A 16104-nucleotide genomic window follows, 5' to 3' on the forward strand; every position below is an offset into this window, starting at 1 on the left:
ACTGCTTTTTGGTCCTATGCTGTTTAATAGCGTGCGGACATATCAAGGGCTACTCTCAGTCGGCGCAGTAGGTAAACCTTTTGTTGGATGTTTCACTGTTTTACTTTGCAGACCGAGATGCGGCTCATGAAGATATTTTCCTCTTCCATTTGATTTTTGGGGATCCTGGTGAATTCACCACTAATCCACTAATTGCGCGCTCAACTCACCCTCGTTTGAACAGTCATCTCCCTGGCCCAGCGCAGTCATTCTGGGGATGTCACATCAAAGCGGGGGGGGGGGCAAGATGGCCCAAACGCGAATTTACTGACCGGAAGGGTTCGTGGTTTGAACCCTACCTGTACCTGTCGACTTCTCCTGTCTAGGCTTGGGCAACCTGGCAGTATCCCAGCCCCCGTTCAACCTTCGGGTGGCATGGCAGTTAAGTACTGAAAGGGGGAGCACTGGACTCTCGAACTCCGCCTTTATCAGAGGGCATCGACAGTACATATCCGAGTGTTACCACAGCTCCACCAGCGCACGCTTGAAGTATCTGAACTTTCATGTCTGAACAGGCGAACATGTTCGCGCTTGAGTAATGTGAGTGGTAAGCTTGGACGGCGACCCAGAAAATGACATCTTCCACTTCCTAGATTTTGGACCTGAACGACGTCGTGATGTTACACTGAAAAGATCGGTCTACCGAAAGCTTACATGTTCCGGGAAATACACGAACTTTAACAGCCTCGTGCCTCTAAAGCAGAAACGGAGTCTGAGCCGCAGCGTAACTAACAGAGTGAGAGAAAAAATACTTCGATGATGCGCTGACGCAAAAAAGTCCCAGCTCTCACCAATGTTCTGAGAGAGGACGGGTCAATACTGTCACCAGCAGAGCTGAAGGAAACCCGGTTTATATTAGCATTCTGTTTATTGACGATATACAAGCCGACCAACTGAACTGAAAAACTTCTACCAGTTTGAACAACGTTCTCCGGCCGCAAGACTCCGAACCTGGTTCACAAACAATCGCCTGTGCTCCTTTAGTCTCACAGGCAGAGTGTCTGTCCACGCCCAAAATATGTTAGTATACTCATTTTGTTGCTGTTGTGTAGCGGAATACATTGGACGCAGGACGAGGTAACACGGACAAAGAATGAAGGAATACAACCCATCCTGACTGGCGTCTGGAACTGGGAGGACGATAACCAGCTCAAGTATGCAACATCTAGCAGGCACGGTGCATGGCGTGATACTTAGGCAAAGTTTCCTTATAGTTTACAAGGTGCCTGCTAATCAGTCCAGGTTGGTGTATCACCGTGTTATTGTAGTGGTGGAAGCTATCGCCATACGACAGCACGTCGCTCCACTTAACCTCCCCCCACATACATCCTGTGCTGAACAAGCAAACACAGCACTGCCTGCACTGGCAAACTCAGGTCATCTTACTGGTGACTTGAACTTGTTGTTCCATGACAGATAACCAATGCCGTCCCTCACTCGACGTCCTGTTTCCTGCTCATTAACCTATGTTGACTACTGGCCTTTTAGCTTTTGACCTTGTCGAAAATGCGTTCGTTAACCCACCTTTGTTCTTATTCTAAATGGGAATTTTCGGAATATTGCGTACCAGTAACATGCCTTGGTTGTGTCGATCGATTAACCCGCCTGTCAGGGCTTCCCAGTCAGGTAGCGCCACGGACGTTTAAAACTTGCTGGACACTTTTTGTTTCAGGAGTGGGTGGTCGCGGGATTGTTCAGAATGCATGGGAAATATGATGCCCTGGGAAGTCCTGAATGGCGGGTCGATCGATATGTTGCCGGGTTCGAAGTGTCTGGCTTACCACTCACATGATTCAAGTGCCAACATGTTCACCTGTTCAGGTGCGAACATTCAGATGCGTCCAGTGTGCGCTGGTGGTAAAGTGTTAGCACGTTGACCTCGCATGTCAGATCTCCGGAGCTCAAGCTCCGACATGTACTGTTGGGGAGTTCTAATAAGACGGAAGTTTCAGTCCAGCGCTTCTTCCCTTTGATGTGGCCTCATTAGAATGACTGCGCCGGGACAGGAGGATGACTTTTCAGACGAGAGGTCCAAAAACCACTCACTGTAAACTCGCCACGAGAAGCCACTAGGGAAAGTACCAAATGTTCCGGGAGACATCGCTTGCTTGGACACGGTGCTATTACTCATTGCCCAACTTTCCAAAAGGTACACAATCTCAGCAAGTCGCAGGAAAAGGATGACTGGAGATATTATTTCATGACAGTTTCAAATATCATCCAAACTCCTGAATGAAACGGTGCTGTAGGAAAATCCAGGAAACTCACACATTCAAGCTGAGTGGAAAAGCTTTGGAAAAAGCGAGTTACACTTTACCTGGACCTAGAAGTACAAACTATTTACAATTTCTAGTTCATAATATCATAGTACTCCGTGTAAATGCCGTTTGTGTTTTTTCATGTCAGACTGCGCTCAAATGCCTTCTGAAGGTAACAACGGTCCTCTGGACCGTTGGTTTGCCGTCTGTTCAAATCTTACCACCAATTCGTGAGTCTGAGTTATCCGAACGATGATTCCAGTCTACAGGTTCACAGAACAACCGATCTCCTGATGAACATACAGTTCAAAATGGAAAAATGTTGCTTGTATTTTCAAAACATCAACCGTATTTTGTCTTCCCGTAGTGTCTCGCGGCTATAACGCCTCCGATGATCTCACCCATGCATACAGTGACAGACATACTGAACCAAATAGACTGATAATCTTCACCAAGTGGAGCTACTGAACTCATTTTACAAACTGCTACCAAGTTGTTTTAAATCTGATGAAACAGATGCGAGCAAACATAACTTCCACTTCCATTTCCTGTAATGATCTCATGTACCTAAACTCTGTCTACGGTTGTGTATGGCTGTCCCAACGGTAGCCGAATGTTATCATAGTATCTGGTCACCCTGGATGGATATCTTTGAAACAGAATAAATCCAAGCCAGTCCATGATCACTTTGTCCACTGTCCTCAAAAAGGACTTAGACAAGTAACTGTATCATTTATCCTAATGGGTACGACCTCAAGCGATGGTAAAATGTCACTACATGCATTATGGAATCAACTATCTCATTATACCAGTGACTGGCGGATCTTTATTACACTTCGGTTGCGTAAAACACATCCAGCACCGTCAACTGTGAACCGTATTCCTTGTCTTTTTCCGAGTACCGGAAACTGTGAGGTGAACAACAGGATGGAGTCCTCGTGACATCACTTGACTGGAGACATTCTAAGAAATGGTTGCCGGTCGATGTTTGCACTGCCAGTTCTTTTCAAGGCTGTCTGATTCGATGTTTGGCGTGCAGACAACTCAGCAGGTTCTTCCCTCATCAACTCTGGTCTCTCGTATTTCAAGACAGCCTAACAGGTGCCTGCATCGGGTCTACGACTCATTCTAATTCACTGCTCTCCAATAAACTGGCAACATTAAACTCACCATCTGATAGCTACTCATTATTTCTTCCTTCTGTATTTTAACCTCAGTCATGTTTGCATCCACTCCTCAATGTACACACAAATATTCACGGAACTACGTTTTTTCCGAACAAACAGAAGTATTCAATGCAACAAACCATGCATAGATCCTTTAGCATCACTCACGATTTGCATTTCTTTGCGGGCACTTTCAATCTCTTTGCGGTAACTGACGATCTCGACTTGCGCTTCTGTGTTTTGAATGGTGGACTGCTGTAAAGTGGAATATACGGATAAAGTCGCTCAAAGGAGTTAGGAGAACCATACAGAATATCCATTCAGAAACAGGACGCAAAACAGTGGCTTTCCTGTTGGTTAACCTCACCAAAAAGGGTTTTCTTTTTTGTACTGACTCCTGATATAAAACACATGTCATCCATATTCTGACTAGAAATGATGCAACTAGAAGAAACTCGCTTTCTCGACAGGAAGATATTATGAATGGTATTTTAAGTAGTATAATATCGCCCTGCACTAACGAACTGTTGTCCGAGTGACCCAAGCATCACCTAGGTGCATCATGCACATTCAAATAAAGTTGAGCTATCTGGCACAGAAAAGGCTCTAATTTTGGACAGGTGGGCACTCGAGATCTCACCTTTTCAGAATCAGGTTCCTTTTCCATCAGAGCACGCAAGGCATCGTTCATCTTGCGTGACTGATCGATACGGGACTTGAGGTCTGCAACTTGTTCCTCCTTGGCCTCCAAAAGTTCATCCTTTTCATCAAGCTGTGAAGAGAAATAATCGTGGTAACCATTCCAGTCAAACGAAATGTCTGTGCCATAACAAAAAAACTTGTAGATTGCCAAGTCAAGTTGTTGTTGGGTTTCATTTTTGTCGGAGAAAACCTTTCTGATGTTTTGAGTAGTGTTCAGATATTCTGTACCATTTGTGAGAATAACGAATGTGATGAAAGCTTGAATATGAGGTGTAGCGTTAAAAATAAGTAAGGATGTCCAATTTTCCAAGTTTGGCGGTTGTGATGTACTCATTGGCCTGCCTTTTTTCCCAAGTTATTTGCTCATGGACTTTCCATTTTAAAAGTATCCGAATCCTTTGTGATTTGTATCAACCTATTCTTAGCTTTCCTAATTTTACTGAGTTGAGGTGGCATGAACAACATTTTCTCACCTGTTTGTATTCAAATGTAATACCCATCCGGTGCCTAGCTGCCATGCTACCCGAAGGAAGCACGAGGGCTGGGATACTTCCAGGTTGCCAAAGTCTAGACAGGGGAAGTCGAGAGGTAGATGTCGGGTTCGAACCACAGACCTTCCAGTCAGTAAATTCGCGCTCTGCCAAGATTAACAGACAAACTTTTTCTCAAGTTGGTCCTTTGTCGGTTCTGTTCAGTGCCATTTACTCAGCTAATAGAGTAGTCCCTTATACAACTGATTTGTTGATCCACTAAAACAAGGCCTGATTCCACTGAAGTGGGCAAGTTGCCCCATCATTATGGAAACTCCTGGAGGGAAATGTCTTTCAAAGTATCGAATTTATGAAGGCGAGAGTTTTTTCCAGGACCGCGAAATCGTTCACTCTCTTATGAACTGACCCATGGTTTAGCCATAAGAATGACCAGTTCCTTTTTCCGATCGAGCCAACAGAGTGAGGAAATTCTTTGTGTTTCGACATTACTAATTAAGTATAAAAATTCCCCTTTAGGAAAACCCCCTCAGTGGAGAAGCTTCAGGGCAGAGAAAAGAACTGTCTTGACAGAACCTTTTGATTCTTCATTTGACAGAGCATCCTCTCCGGTGGGACAAGTTACTACAATTTATTGGTGTAAACGAGGCTTAACATGGACTGCTTTGATAAAAAAATTGTCCACGGATAAGCAGTATAGACTAAGCAGGCCATCAAAAAATCTACTGCTTGACAAATGAGTTAGGTATGGCAGCGAATTCGTGGCTTGATTCGGTTTCACTCAGCAAGGAACGTCTTCTCCTGACTTGGTTCACTTCGTCAGCATTCAGCGAACGAAAGTTAATTTCGATGGAAAATGGTCGATGCATTTAAAAACGAATGACAGACTAACCCCCTGGGCACACTGGCGAATTTTATGGGAATTATCGGAAAAGACGTTCCCACGTGACAGGACGAGTTCGGAGGTTAGCGTTAGTGATCTAGGGAAGAGGGAATACTATATGTCTCTACTGAGTTGACGATACAAACAACCACCTTGTGGACTGAACACAGAAGGCCTCAACTGCCTGCACATCAGTTTTCTTGTTAACGAAAAATAAGAAAGTTTTTGAGATTGCTCTTTGTTAGACTTTCGTACTACCGTCCGGAAAAAGCCGCAAACACAGACTCAAGATTTAGGCAATCACTTGTATCAACGTAGACAGTGGGGATAACTAGTGGACACTAGGCCTCCATCGCCTTTGCATCTCTGTTTGTTTCTCACCCGCATCACTTCAAAACTTTCGGTTTATGGCTCAGTGCACCTTAGTAACGACTGTTAGTTGAATTCAATTCACGACTATGGAGAGGCTGCATTCAGCCCTTGTTGTTCTGTTCTCCTCTCTGGTGGAATAACCGGGTATACTAAGTTTGCCTAATTCCTAGTCTGAAATAGATAGACTGACACCAGGGTAGGGATGTCACCGGAGTGTGGAGTGGGCTTTTTAAAAAATCAACCAGGTTCAATTGGACTGACATCGGTGGATCATCTACAGATCCGATCATTGGCTCGCTTAGTGGTAAACAGAGCAGAGTTGATTAGTTTAGGGACAAATCACAAAAAATAAGAGAGTATGAACCTGTCCAGTTGTCATTACTGCTGAGATCACAGTGAGGTTGTGCAGGCACACAAACACTCATGGTTATGTTGAATTTTGGTGTGCCTGGTCTCTGCGGAACACTTCGTCGGTCAGATGAAATCTTAGTGAGCGCTAATCACAAATTAGTTTGCAAATGGGTGTATTTCGCTAATTTCGTGCTATTTGGGTTCAACTAGAACATAAGGTTGACGGAAACTTGGGGACTGCGCCTACCTGATGAGCCTCAAAAAGGGCGAAACCGGTCGTGGGCTGTCGACGGATTTTCAGCAACCTTATGAGTAGTGCATTAAAGATATACATGTATCGCGATACCTCAAATATCGTAACGACTGAAACATGGGGCGGCCTGGGGCAGCACACTCAGTTGCCTGGAGACATCACAAACGAGAGATTCAGTTGGGTTCCAGGTCAGTCGCTCGAAAAGCTAAATTACTTTGCAAATGAGTGTAGTTCGCTAATCACATTGTTGTTCAGTGGCCAAACGATTGAATGTCCGAACACTGACTGGAAAGTTGCGGGTTCGAACCTCTAACTTTCGTGATATTTCAAGTGCTGATGATTCCCAATAAGAATGAATTAGCCAATGTACAGTGCTTTTCAGTTTTTTAGCACAATGTGGTTTCAGGATGAGATCTCAGATGGAAATCAGAATAGCCAGAATAATCAGAATAAGTTTGACTTCACAGCAGACCGTTTTGAGCGTGATAAGACAGACTGCAAGGCAAGCTAAAAATAGAAAAATCGAGTTCTACGGTAGTGCCTTTTCATTTTGAAAAGACCACAATATGGCCAGCCAGGGAGAATGTTCTCGGAACATTGGTTGTTTATACAACTAGCCCAGATGACAGAAACATATGGTCGCATGAATCTCCATTAGGTCGCCATTATTTAGACAAATCAATTCTGGCATGAAGTAAATGCCGAAATGAAGATGAGATTAGTTCACCTCGCCTAGTGTTAGGAAACTTTCTTCGATCACGCATTTGCTAGTTAATGTTATCTTTCTGGATGACGGTGATATCGTGTCGGGAAGCCAACACGTCACCGATCAAAGATGGACATGCTAATAGGAACCACCGTGTATACTCACTAAAAGTTTTCAACAAAAGTACGGCATATTACATGTAATCCTGTGTGTCCTAAACCTTGCCAAGGGTCTGAGTTGGGATAGTGATATGGCACTAGGATAACTCTGAAGTTATCTTGCGATTGGCGAATGCGGTTAATTTTATTTTTGGAGGTGGAACCTTACCCTACTCACTTGCTTCGAAGACTACCTTTAGGAATTGCAGGCCGCCTCTTCTCCTGATTCAGGAATCACTCGATGTAGTTGCAGTCCAACTTTGTTTTAAATGCGCTGTGATCTCGGCACACTCCAAGTGATCGTAGCACAGAACGAACAGAATCCTTTTCCAAAAATCCATAAACCAGCTGTCCTGGTGTGACCGATAGTAGACGGAATAGGTTCCATACCGCATGAACTGGCCAGATTCTTGGCCGGTATTTTAAAAACCCTCACCGGGAAATCTGTTACTTACATTCGGAATTCATATGACTTCGCCAACAAAGTAGTAGGTGTCACTTTTGAACCATATGACATCCTTGTAAGTTTCGATGTGAATTCATTATATACAAATGTGCCACAACAACAACAACAACAACAACAACAACAACAACAACAACAACAACAACAACAACAACAACAACAACAACAACAACAACAACAACAACAACAACAACAACAACAACATCATCATCATCGCCATTACCATCATCAAAAGCGAAACGTTGCCCAAATAAAAACTACCTATTGTTTACCAAGCTCTTCTGAAATGATGACTTCTCAATCGGTTCCAGACCCTTTCCAATTGATTGAGAATCATGCCAACTTCCCTGAAAGTTTTCACCAAGCTCCAGCTCCCTTGCAGTATAGTCTTAGAAACGACTTTTGACTGCATGAAACTAACATGAATGTGAATTTGACAGTCCACTGAGTGCTTAAAAAACAATCAACCTGAAACTATTCCTTTGTATCACACGTTTCAGGCGGTTGAAAATCACTACACAGACTGGGAACATCCAATGCTTCCCAAAACCCGACGATGTATGACGTCTCATGTTGTCGTTGGTTTGAGGTCATCCACATCTTTCGAGCGGTACGGCTGGCGTTGGTTAGACTTCAGTTTGGAACATGGAGCCTGATGTTGAAGGTGAGAACTGAGCTAAAAAGTTATACCGTTTCTAAGTTCACTTGGAACCAATATATTGTGCGTCAGCGGGAACTTAAATTATCCCAAGAGACGCACATCAATTGATCCATCCTAGGGCGGGTAATGATCTTCAATCTTTGACAAGTACATCAATCCCAGCTGAGGTTTAAATGGATATATGGCACCAGGCCACGTCATGTTTCGATATCGTAATATATAGAGTAAACGCAACACACCACTCATAGGGTTACTGAAAACTGTTCAGCAGCCCACGCCGGTTTCGCCTCTTGGGGTTAAGCAGATTGGCGCAGTCAATGAGTTTTCATCAACATTATGCCCAAATTAAACCTAGATTGCACGAAATTGGACAAAGACACATTTGCATTCAACATTCTTTTCAAGGGTGATTCATCCGAATCCCATCCAAGTCTGTCGTTTATGATGTTATCCCTGATGGTCTTTTTGATGAGCTCTAAGAAAAATGAAACGTGTCGTGGGTTATCGAAGAGTTTTCAGCAACCCTATGAATAGTCTGTGAAGTCTACACATCATTGAACCTTCTCCAGCCGAACGCTAGATGACAAAAAAAGATACAAATGGCACTCAGAATGAATACTGCTGCATAGTTTGTCAGATTCAATTGGTTATCCTAACAAAAGCACAGGTTTTCCACTGACATCGGTGAGTCCTATCCCGGGTGGCTGTCGTGGACTCCTTTTAATAATTTCGCATCAAAACGCATTTCCGAAAGCATTGACTTCGTCAGTTTTGGGTTTTCGTGTGCAGCCGCAGTGGCAAAGCCACCTTCAGACGTCCTCTCATGAATTTAGCGCTGGAGTTTCCAATTCTTCCGACTACCACTGAAAAGAGAAAAGCCCTTCGCCGTGGAGTTGTTCACTTGGAAACACCAAGTAAACAGTTACAGACTATTGGACAAGAGAGTAAAACTTCCATGTGCACCTTGTTTTTAAAAACTAAATATCCGTTTTCTTCTTGAACGCTTCTGGATATTCATTGACTATCACGCAATCGTAAACAAATACTGCGAAGCAGTTCCATAACTTCCTTAATGAATCACACCTTGCTTTTGATCAAGGTGGAGTTACGAGAAAACTACATACTACTCGCATGCCTCATCAGTAGTATCCACCGTTACACCATCACTACCCTTCAGAAACACGCATGCCTGACCCTCAGAATATTTCTAAAAAATTCTGCATCCACAATGAGGAAATCCATTAGTTCAGCTCCCATAACATTTCCTGCGGCAACTTTGGTTGGAATGCACTTTTCGACTGTCTCCCACACAGCCTAGTTTGTCTTTCAAATGAGGAAACAGTATCTGAACCAAATAACGACAGTTCCTTTGCTGTCAAAAATCGGTTATCCACCAACTGCACCGCTTTTGTCCGGTATCCTGTCGCCAATTTGCACTTCTTTGTGCTTTCGTTTTCGGCTATCGGTCGATAAATTGGCCGGATGGCGGCTTATCTAACGGTCCACGTCGTCTTATCGACTTTCTATTCCTTTTCCGCCAACAACCGGTCGTATCATTTGTGTTAGGCCAGGTGTCCTCATTCTCTTTCATCTGGTTCGGCTTTTATCAAATTTCTAAAACGGAGAATGGTTTACTGCTCCTTCGCGGTCAAAACATGGGTTGAAGGTAAGGCAAATCTAAGAGCTGACCACAACGACAGCACGGATGACAAGTGACGGTGAAACCCTTAAAAGCGTACGCAGGTTACAGGTCAGTCGCCTGTACAGATTCATATTTTCACAACTTTCAGCTAGACGGAGAGGTTGGGAAGACTTTAAGACTCCTTGAGAGTGTCCATATTAATGGGAGCGATTATTTTCCCTTACGCCCTTTGGTACCCGGCGAATTTTCTATTGGTCGAGGGCCCGTTTGCAAAAATTTTGCCTCTGTCGTATCACCATTATCACCCACTGTCGCAGTTCATCGGATTATTATAAGCGACTGTTGTTCCTCAAACTTTGCGGACGAAAACAGTAGCACGTCAGTATGAAAGCGTGAAATAAGAAAAAAACAAGGTTAGATTTCGAGAATTCAAGTGTCCAGCACCAGAAGCTGCGTTGGTTGGGACGTGTGTTGCGTATACCTAGTCATTACCAGAAGCTGCGGGTGCTGTTTTCCATGCCCAACTCAGAGTGCCGTAAACAGAGAGGTGGACAACCCTTGACTTGGCAGAGGAGTACAAAGGAGATCACGAAACGTTTGGGCCTTCCAGGATGGGGACCGCGTGATCCTCACTGTGCCTGGTTGGAGACACTACAAGATATGGCTGCCAACCGATGTCAGTGGCGTTCTTGTTGTCAGTTTCTATCCAGATCGCCTGAGTGAATGTCTGGAGGTAAAGGCACCTCGGAGTGATTGTGGTAAGCTAGCACTAAGTCTCTTCCCTTTCCACCTTACTCTTTTCTTTACAATAAGGCTTTCAAATAAATCATGGTTGTACGGCACTGAAGCATTGGTGTTGAACACTGATGTCGTGCTGTTGATGATGATAATGATGAGCTTTCATTCTGTTCAACCCAGAACTTCGAAGAAAACCAACATGTACAACTACCTCGCTCCAACCAACGTGTTTAAGGAACACATTTTTGTTGTGTGCCGACTGCCCAACCCTACATGCGACGGAAGTAAAAGATCACTTTAACGATCTGCCTCTTATCAGGATGGCTTGCCAGCGAGCACTAATAATGCAAAACTTCATCGCTTTTGCCTTGTATTATTTGTTGCATTGTGGTTTAAGCCATCTAGAACGATCAGACGGCTGATTTTTCTTGATGTTGAGCCACTGGTCACCTGACTAGCACTAACTTTTAGCTGTTCTGACCGAAACAGTCCTAAACCTGGTTTGTTCTGAGAAGTGGCACCTTCTGGGCAGTTTAATTTTTCGCTGTTTCATTTTGGGGGAGGGGACACCTCACTGGAGGGGATAACCAAGGGCTTTTCCTAGGCAACTAGAAATCATGACTGTGTATAAAATTCTACTCACCTCTTTCTTGAGCAATTCCAACTGTTTGGACTTCAGTTGCGACTCGGAGATAGAAGCCTGTGCAGTACTCTCCTTCACTGCTTTCTGTAGTTGAGTCTCTGCTGATTCACTTCGACATTTTTCTTCCTTCAACATTCGCTCCAAGCATAAAATCCTGGATCGGAGTTGACGCTAAAAAAGAATATATGTTCAAAGTTTATGACAATCCACTCGTTTTATGAATAACAAGCAGTGAAGCGGTCTGTCTTCTGAAGCACTGCCTTGGAAATTGTTGGAGGCTTTCTGAAAAGTTTCATTCATGGTCAGTTATAAGGTTATTCTACTTTAAAGTATGGCCAAGTTCGTAATTGCAAGTACCCACGGCATTGTTCAGTCGGCCGCTAGTTCAGTCTGCGTTTGGAACGACATCGCGCAAGCAGTCCAACGGTTGGAGCCAGATCACAACATTCTGATTCCGGTGTGCTCGTTTAATGGTCTTTATAGACCGTAATTTCATTCATCTTGGTAAATATACGTTTACTGCGCTATGAGACATGCTCAAAACTGCAGTATCTCTTCCAGTGTACGGTTGAATTTAGTCTTTGTTCGCCCCTCAATCAGTAGGAGTGCTCACCGATATACCAAGGTTCACTCAGAACCTATCAGCAGAGACAGAGTACATGTGTCCTGTTTCATTCAGTCAGGTGATTTCCCCTATCCAGTTACAAGTCTCACTCCCAGTTCACTCCCAGTTCACTCCTAGTTCCGTAGACGATGGCTCGGAAAGCTTGCTTCTACCTTCCAGCAAAGTCTTTGTGGATGAGTAAACCTGAGCTTTAATGTGCCACCGTCTTTAATGTACACCGTCTTTATATTACTTTTTGTCAACACATTTGGTGTGAGAATGACACTGGAAAGTAGCGTACAAAGTTATCGGACAAAGTTAGTTTCCTCTTGGCGAAAACATCATAGTCGAAACCCGATACATTGCTGTCAAAAAAAGTCCGCACCAGCCTTGAGGCTGTCTTGGTCATGTGACATGGATCAATCAATACAGTAACACACCGGTCCTTTAAACCACTTTACGCCATTCAGTTGGGAAAGTTTTGTGTTTTCATGACAATCGCTCGTCCGTGCCTGATCCTTTGTAGTTTGACAACCAAGAGTAGCTGTTTTTTCTTCATTATCTACCTTCATTTTGGCCATTGAGTATGTACTGACCTGACGACAACGTCCCCAGAGTACTAATACCCCTTACTCTACCTTATTGTTCAAACTAGCGGCATAGTGAGACATCGCACAACAATCGACCCATCGCTATGCTCCGCCACGCCCCCTGACAAAGTACTGATGATGTCACCTCGATTGGGGAATGAAACGTTTGCAAACAAATTTCCCAGCGCACCGAACAAACCAACGACCAGACATTACAAATTTAGTTGGAACTGGACATAAATCATGTGCACGTTGAGATGTAACGCAAGTGAAGTGGTACACGGGCTAATGGGTTATGGTGTAAAACGGATGACGTCACAGTCAAATTTAATCATGGGGACAAAAATGGTTAGGAGGCTAGCACCTGTTCAAAGTCTTCATTCAGAATGCTATCGGAAGATACACAAGGTGGTTGTGGATTTCAGTCGGCCATCCCGAACTACACAAAACCGAATCTAACGTGTTGTTTCAAACAAAATTGCTAACTTGTGCTCTGCAACACAGAGACTGGGATTTCGTAAAGCTACGACCGAGTAGCTGTTGATAACGGGATGGAAATTTTCTCCCGACGTATACTGCTACTAACGGAGAGAAAGATGAAGTATTTGTGAAAAGATGCATAAATACCGAGGAAGGTGAAAGTCAACGTTGTTTACCTCTATGTCATTCTTGTTTCCCTCAGTCTGCTCGCCGAAAACGTCATCACTCCCCATGCTGGCTGTACTGATTCCACTCGCTTGACTGGCTTCCATAAACTCTTCCGGGGGTCTAGGATTCAGCAGTCTGAAATCCAGCAAGAGGGTGGTAAGGAAAGGGATGATAGGAAGCAACAGTTGAACGAGAAACTAAACGAAGTAATTCGCTGCCCAGTTACATTCAGCTGGAAATTATCCCGTCAGTTTAGTCTGACTACTCTATGCCTTCGAATATTTCACCGTACGGGTCGTAGAGCAGTGTAACAACTTCTAGGGTGAGCTATCAACCCTAGTGCATTGTATGTTGGAACGTTTTCTCAGATTTTGTCCAAGCTATCTTAGTGATCAAGTTTGTAATGAATAGATGTGGTATTTTTAAACGTTTTTATATAGGTCCTAGAGGAAATGGCCGTATTTTTTCAACGCTAGAAACTGTTTTTCCATGAATTAAGGTTCCCGTCGTGTTATAAGGACCTTCATTGTTGTAGATATTTTATAAGCCTTTGATTTTAATGAACATGGCTTCTGTTGGAAAGGTAGTCCGCGCTGGAAGGCCAAGTGCTGAGTAGGAATTAATCACACTGCTGACCGGTTGCTCGTGGAAGAACTGTTAACCTGGTGCTTTTTCGCTTTCCAGTATTTACCAGACGAACTCTCCAATAAAATTCCCAAATCGCATTGCAATGATAACAATCTATAAGTAGCTGAAAGGAAGAATAGATTGCACCCGATGACTGAAACTTTCAGCAGAGAATTCGTCACTCGAGGAGCAAGTCATCACTTCCAACTAGGTGATGTGGGTCCCATGACTGAAGGGTGAGCAGTGCTGTAACAGCTGATCAGGTACTCACGGTCGAACAGTTTAGTGTTCAGTCTACTAGCCGGGAGGTTGCCGGTGCGAAAACCCGTGGAGTTTCGTGCAATGTCCACAGCTGGTTATTCCCAATAAGGATGAGACAGCTGAACAGTACTTCTCAGCTGTTTAGCATAAATTGGTCTAACTTAGTGGGCAGAATTTCCATCAAAGTTCCCAGATATCCTTATATCCTTAATGCCCTTGATTTCGTACTACCGGTTTATGTTTTGCGCGCACTTTCTCTGCCTTATCATGTTGAATTTAGCATTTATGCTTTAATTCACATCGACTTTACGGAATGAACAGACCAGACAAACGAAGTCTCCAGAAAGCGCTTCAGCTGTCCCAGACCCGTCGCCAAACACCCGATCAGCAACTGTCAACCAGGCTGTCACGTGACTGATGGCATTTGTACCCCGAATCGATGGTACTCAGTCGGAATTAGAAGCATCGTTCGACTTTTAAGGAACCGGACATACTTATAGCTGTGGTCGTTCTTTGCCTGCCAGCGCTTGTGTTAGCCACACAAAAATCCCGAAAACAGTCCAGGTGGAACTCGTCCACTGACCTCTTGCCATGATTGACCTTAAATAGAAATTCAAACAGCGCAAAATGAACTGGAAAGGAAGATCATGATTGCTCAACGTGGGAGAGTGCTTTTCTTCGGACTAACAATATCAAATATCGTAGCGACTGAAACATGAGGCGGCCTGGCGCAGTACATCCAGTTGCCTGAGAACATCACAAACGAGAGATTCAGCTGGGTTCCAGGTGAGTCTCGTGAAGAAAACCGAAATTGTTCGCAACCGAGTGTAGTTCGCTAATGGCACACATTCGGTAGACCTCGTCACTCGCAATAAGCTTTACAAGTGAATAGGGGGAGTTTAACATTCAAATTATGACATAGGTATTATATAACTGGATCGCCCAGACCAGTATGACCTTAGATCTGCTTTAAAGGGTCTGCATGCCACCTATTGTCGTTGTTAAGAGCGTTTTAAGTTGTACTAAACTGCACGGAATCGCCCTGCTTACACCTGTTCGCTGAGTACGTAAGTCTTGAACTACAGACTAGCTGAGGGCATATGTCATTCGCGGTATTCAATTTTCCGCCTTCCGGGCATCCCCAAGACGCGTTGGTCGAGTCCTGACGATCATCCAACCGCTTTGTAAACTACTTGTATCGCCTTGCTTTGTGTACTGAAAGATTTCTGTGACTTTAACTCCCAGCAGTGTCGGTCATCGATCCAGCTGACTGACATTCTCTAGTAATGGCATGGACTCTGTGAAGCACAATTCCCCTTAGGACTTAGACGAACAAAATCAGTTTAGTTGCAAACTCGACCATGTGATCTGAGTAGTGACGAACCAAATTGTTAGGATACCAACCTTAATTTTAGGGAATTCGAGATATATATATACATCCAGGCAGTTGCTCCATTCTCCGTTTGCTGAATGACTATGAATCCATTGTAAAAGATGTAGCCCTGATTCAAATCAACCTCTAAACCTGATGAAACTCTGTATGTAACGAGGTAAGTTGGTCGCGCATATAACAGATTGACCGAAATTCCACGTCACGGTGTATGTGTCTGGATTTCGGCATCACTTCTGATTGCACTGGTGCACGCTGATTCATCCAGCTGTCCGGATACGTACTCCAGTATGTCTGCCATTTTGAACGCCGTGGATAAATATATGCATTACCAAACGTACGCTATTATTCACATGTATGCGAGAAAACAAGTTTTCCCTTGGCAAATATACACTCATTTGCAAACTAATTTTGTTTTTCGAGAGACTCACCTGGAACCCAGATGAATCTCTCGTTTGTGA

At 43.9% G+C, this 16104-nt stretch overlaps 1 protein-coding gene across 1 annotated transcript in view; it reads right to left on the reverse strand.

Moving 5' to 3' along the window:
• The window catches only part of T265_04840 (hypothetical protein), a gene marked incomplete at both ends in the record, with an annotated part of 74569 nt that overhangs the window by 25122 nt on the left and 33343 nt on the right, over positions 1 to 16104 (reverse strand). Inside the window, 4 exons of the mRNA XM_009169686.1 lie at positions 3632 to 3718; positions 4104 to 4235; positions 11524 to 11694; positions 13374 to 13500. Coding sequence (XP_009167950.1) covers positions 3632 to 3718; positions 4104 to 4235; positions 11524 to 11694; positions 13374 to 13500 — 517 coding nt within the window. The remainder of the gene's footprint in view (positions 1 to 3631; positions 3719 to 4103; positions 4236 to 11523; positions 11695 to 13373; positions 13501 to 16104) is intronic.

This window comes from Opisthorchis viverrini, assembly GCF_000715545.1.
Source record: "Opisthorchis viverrini unplaced genomic scaffold opera_v5_85, whole genome shotgun sequence".
Taxonomy (NCBI): Eukaryota; Metazoa; Platyhelminthes; class Trematoda; order Opisthorchiida; family Opisthorchiidae; genus Opisthorchis; species Opisthorchis viverrini.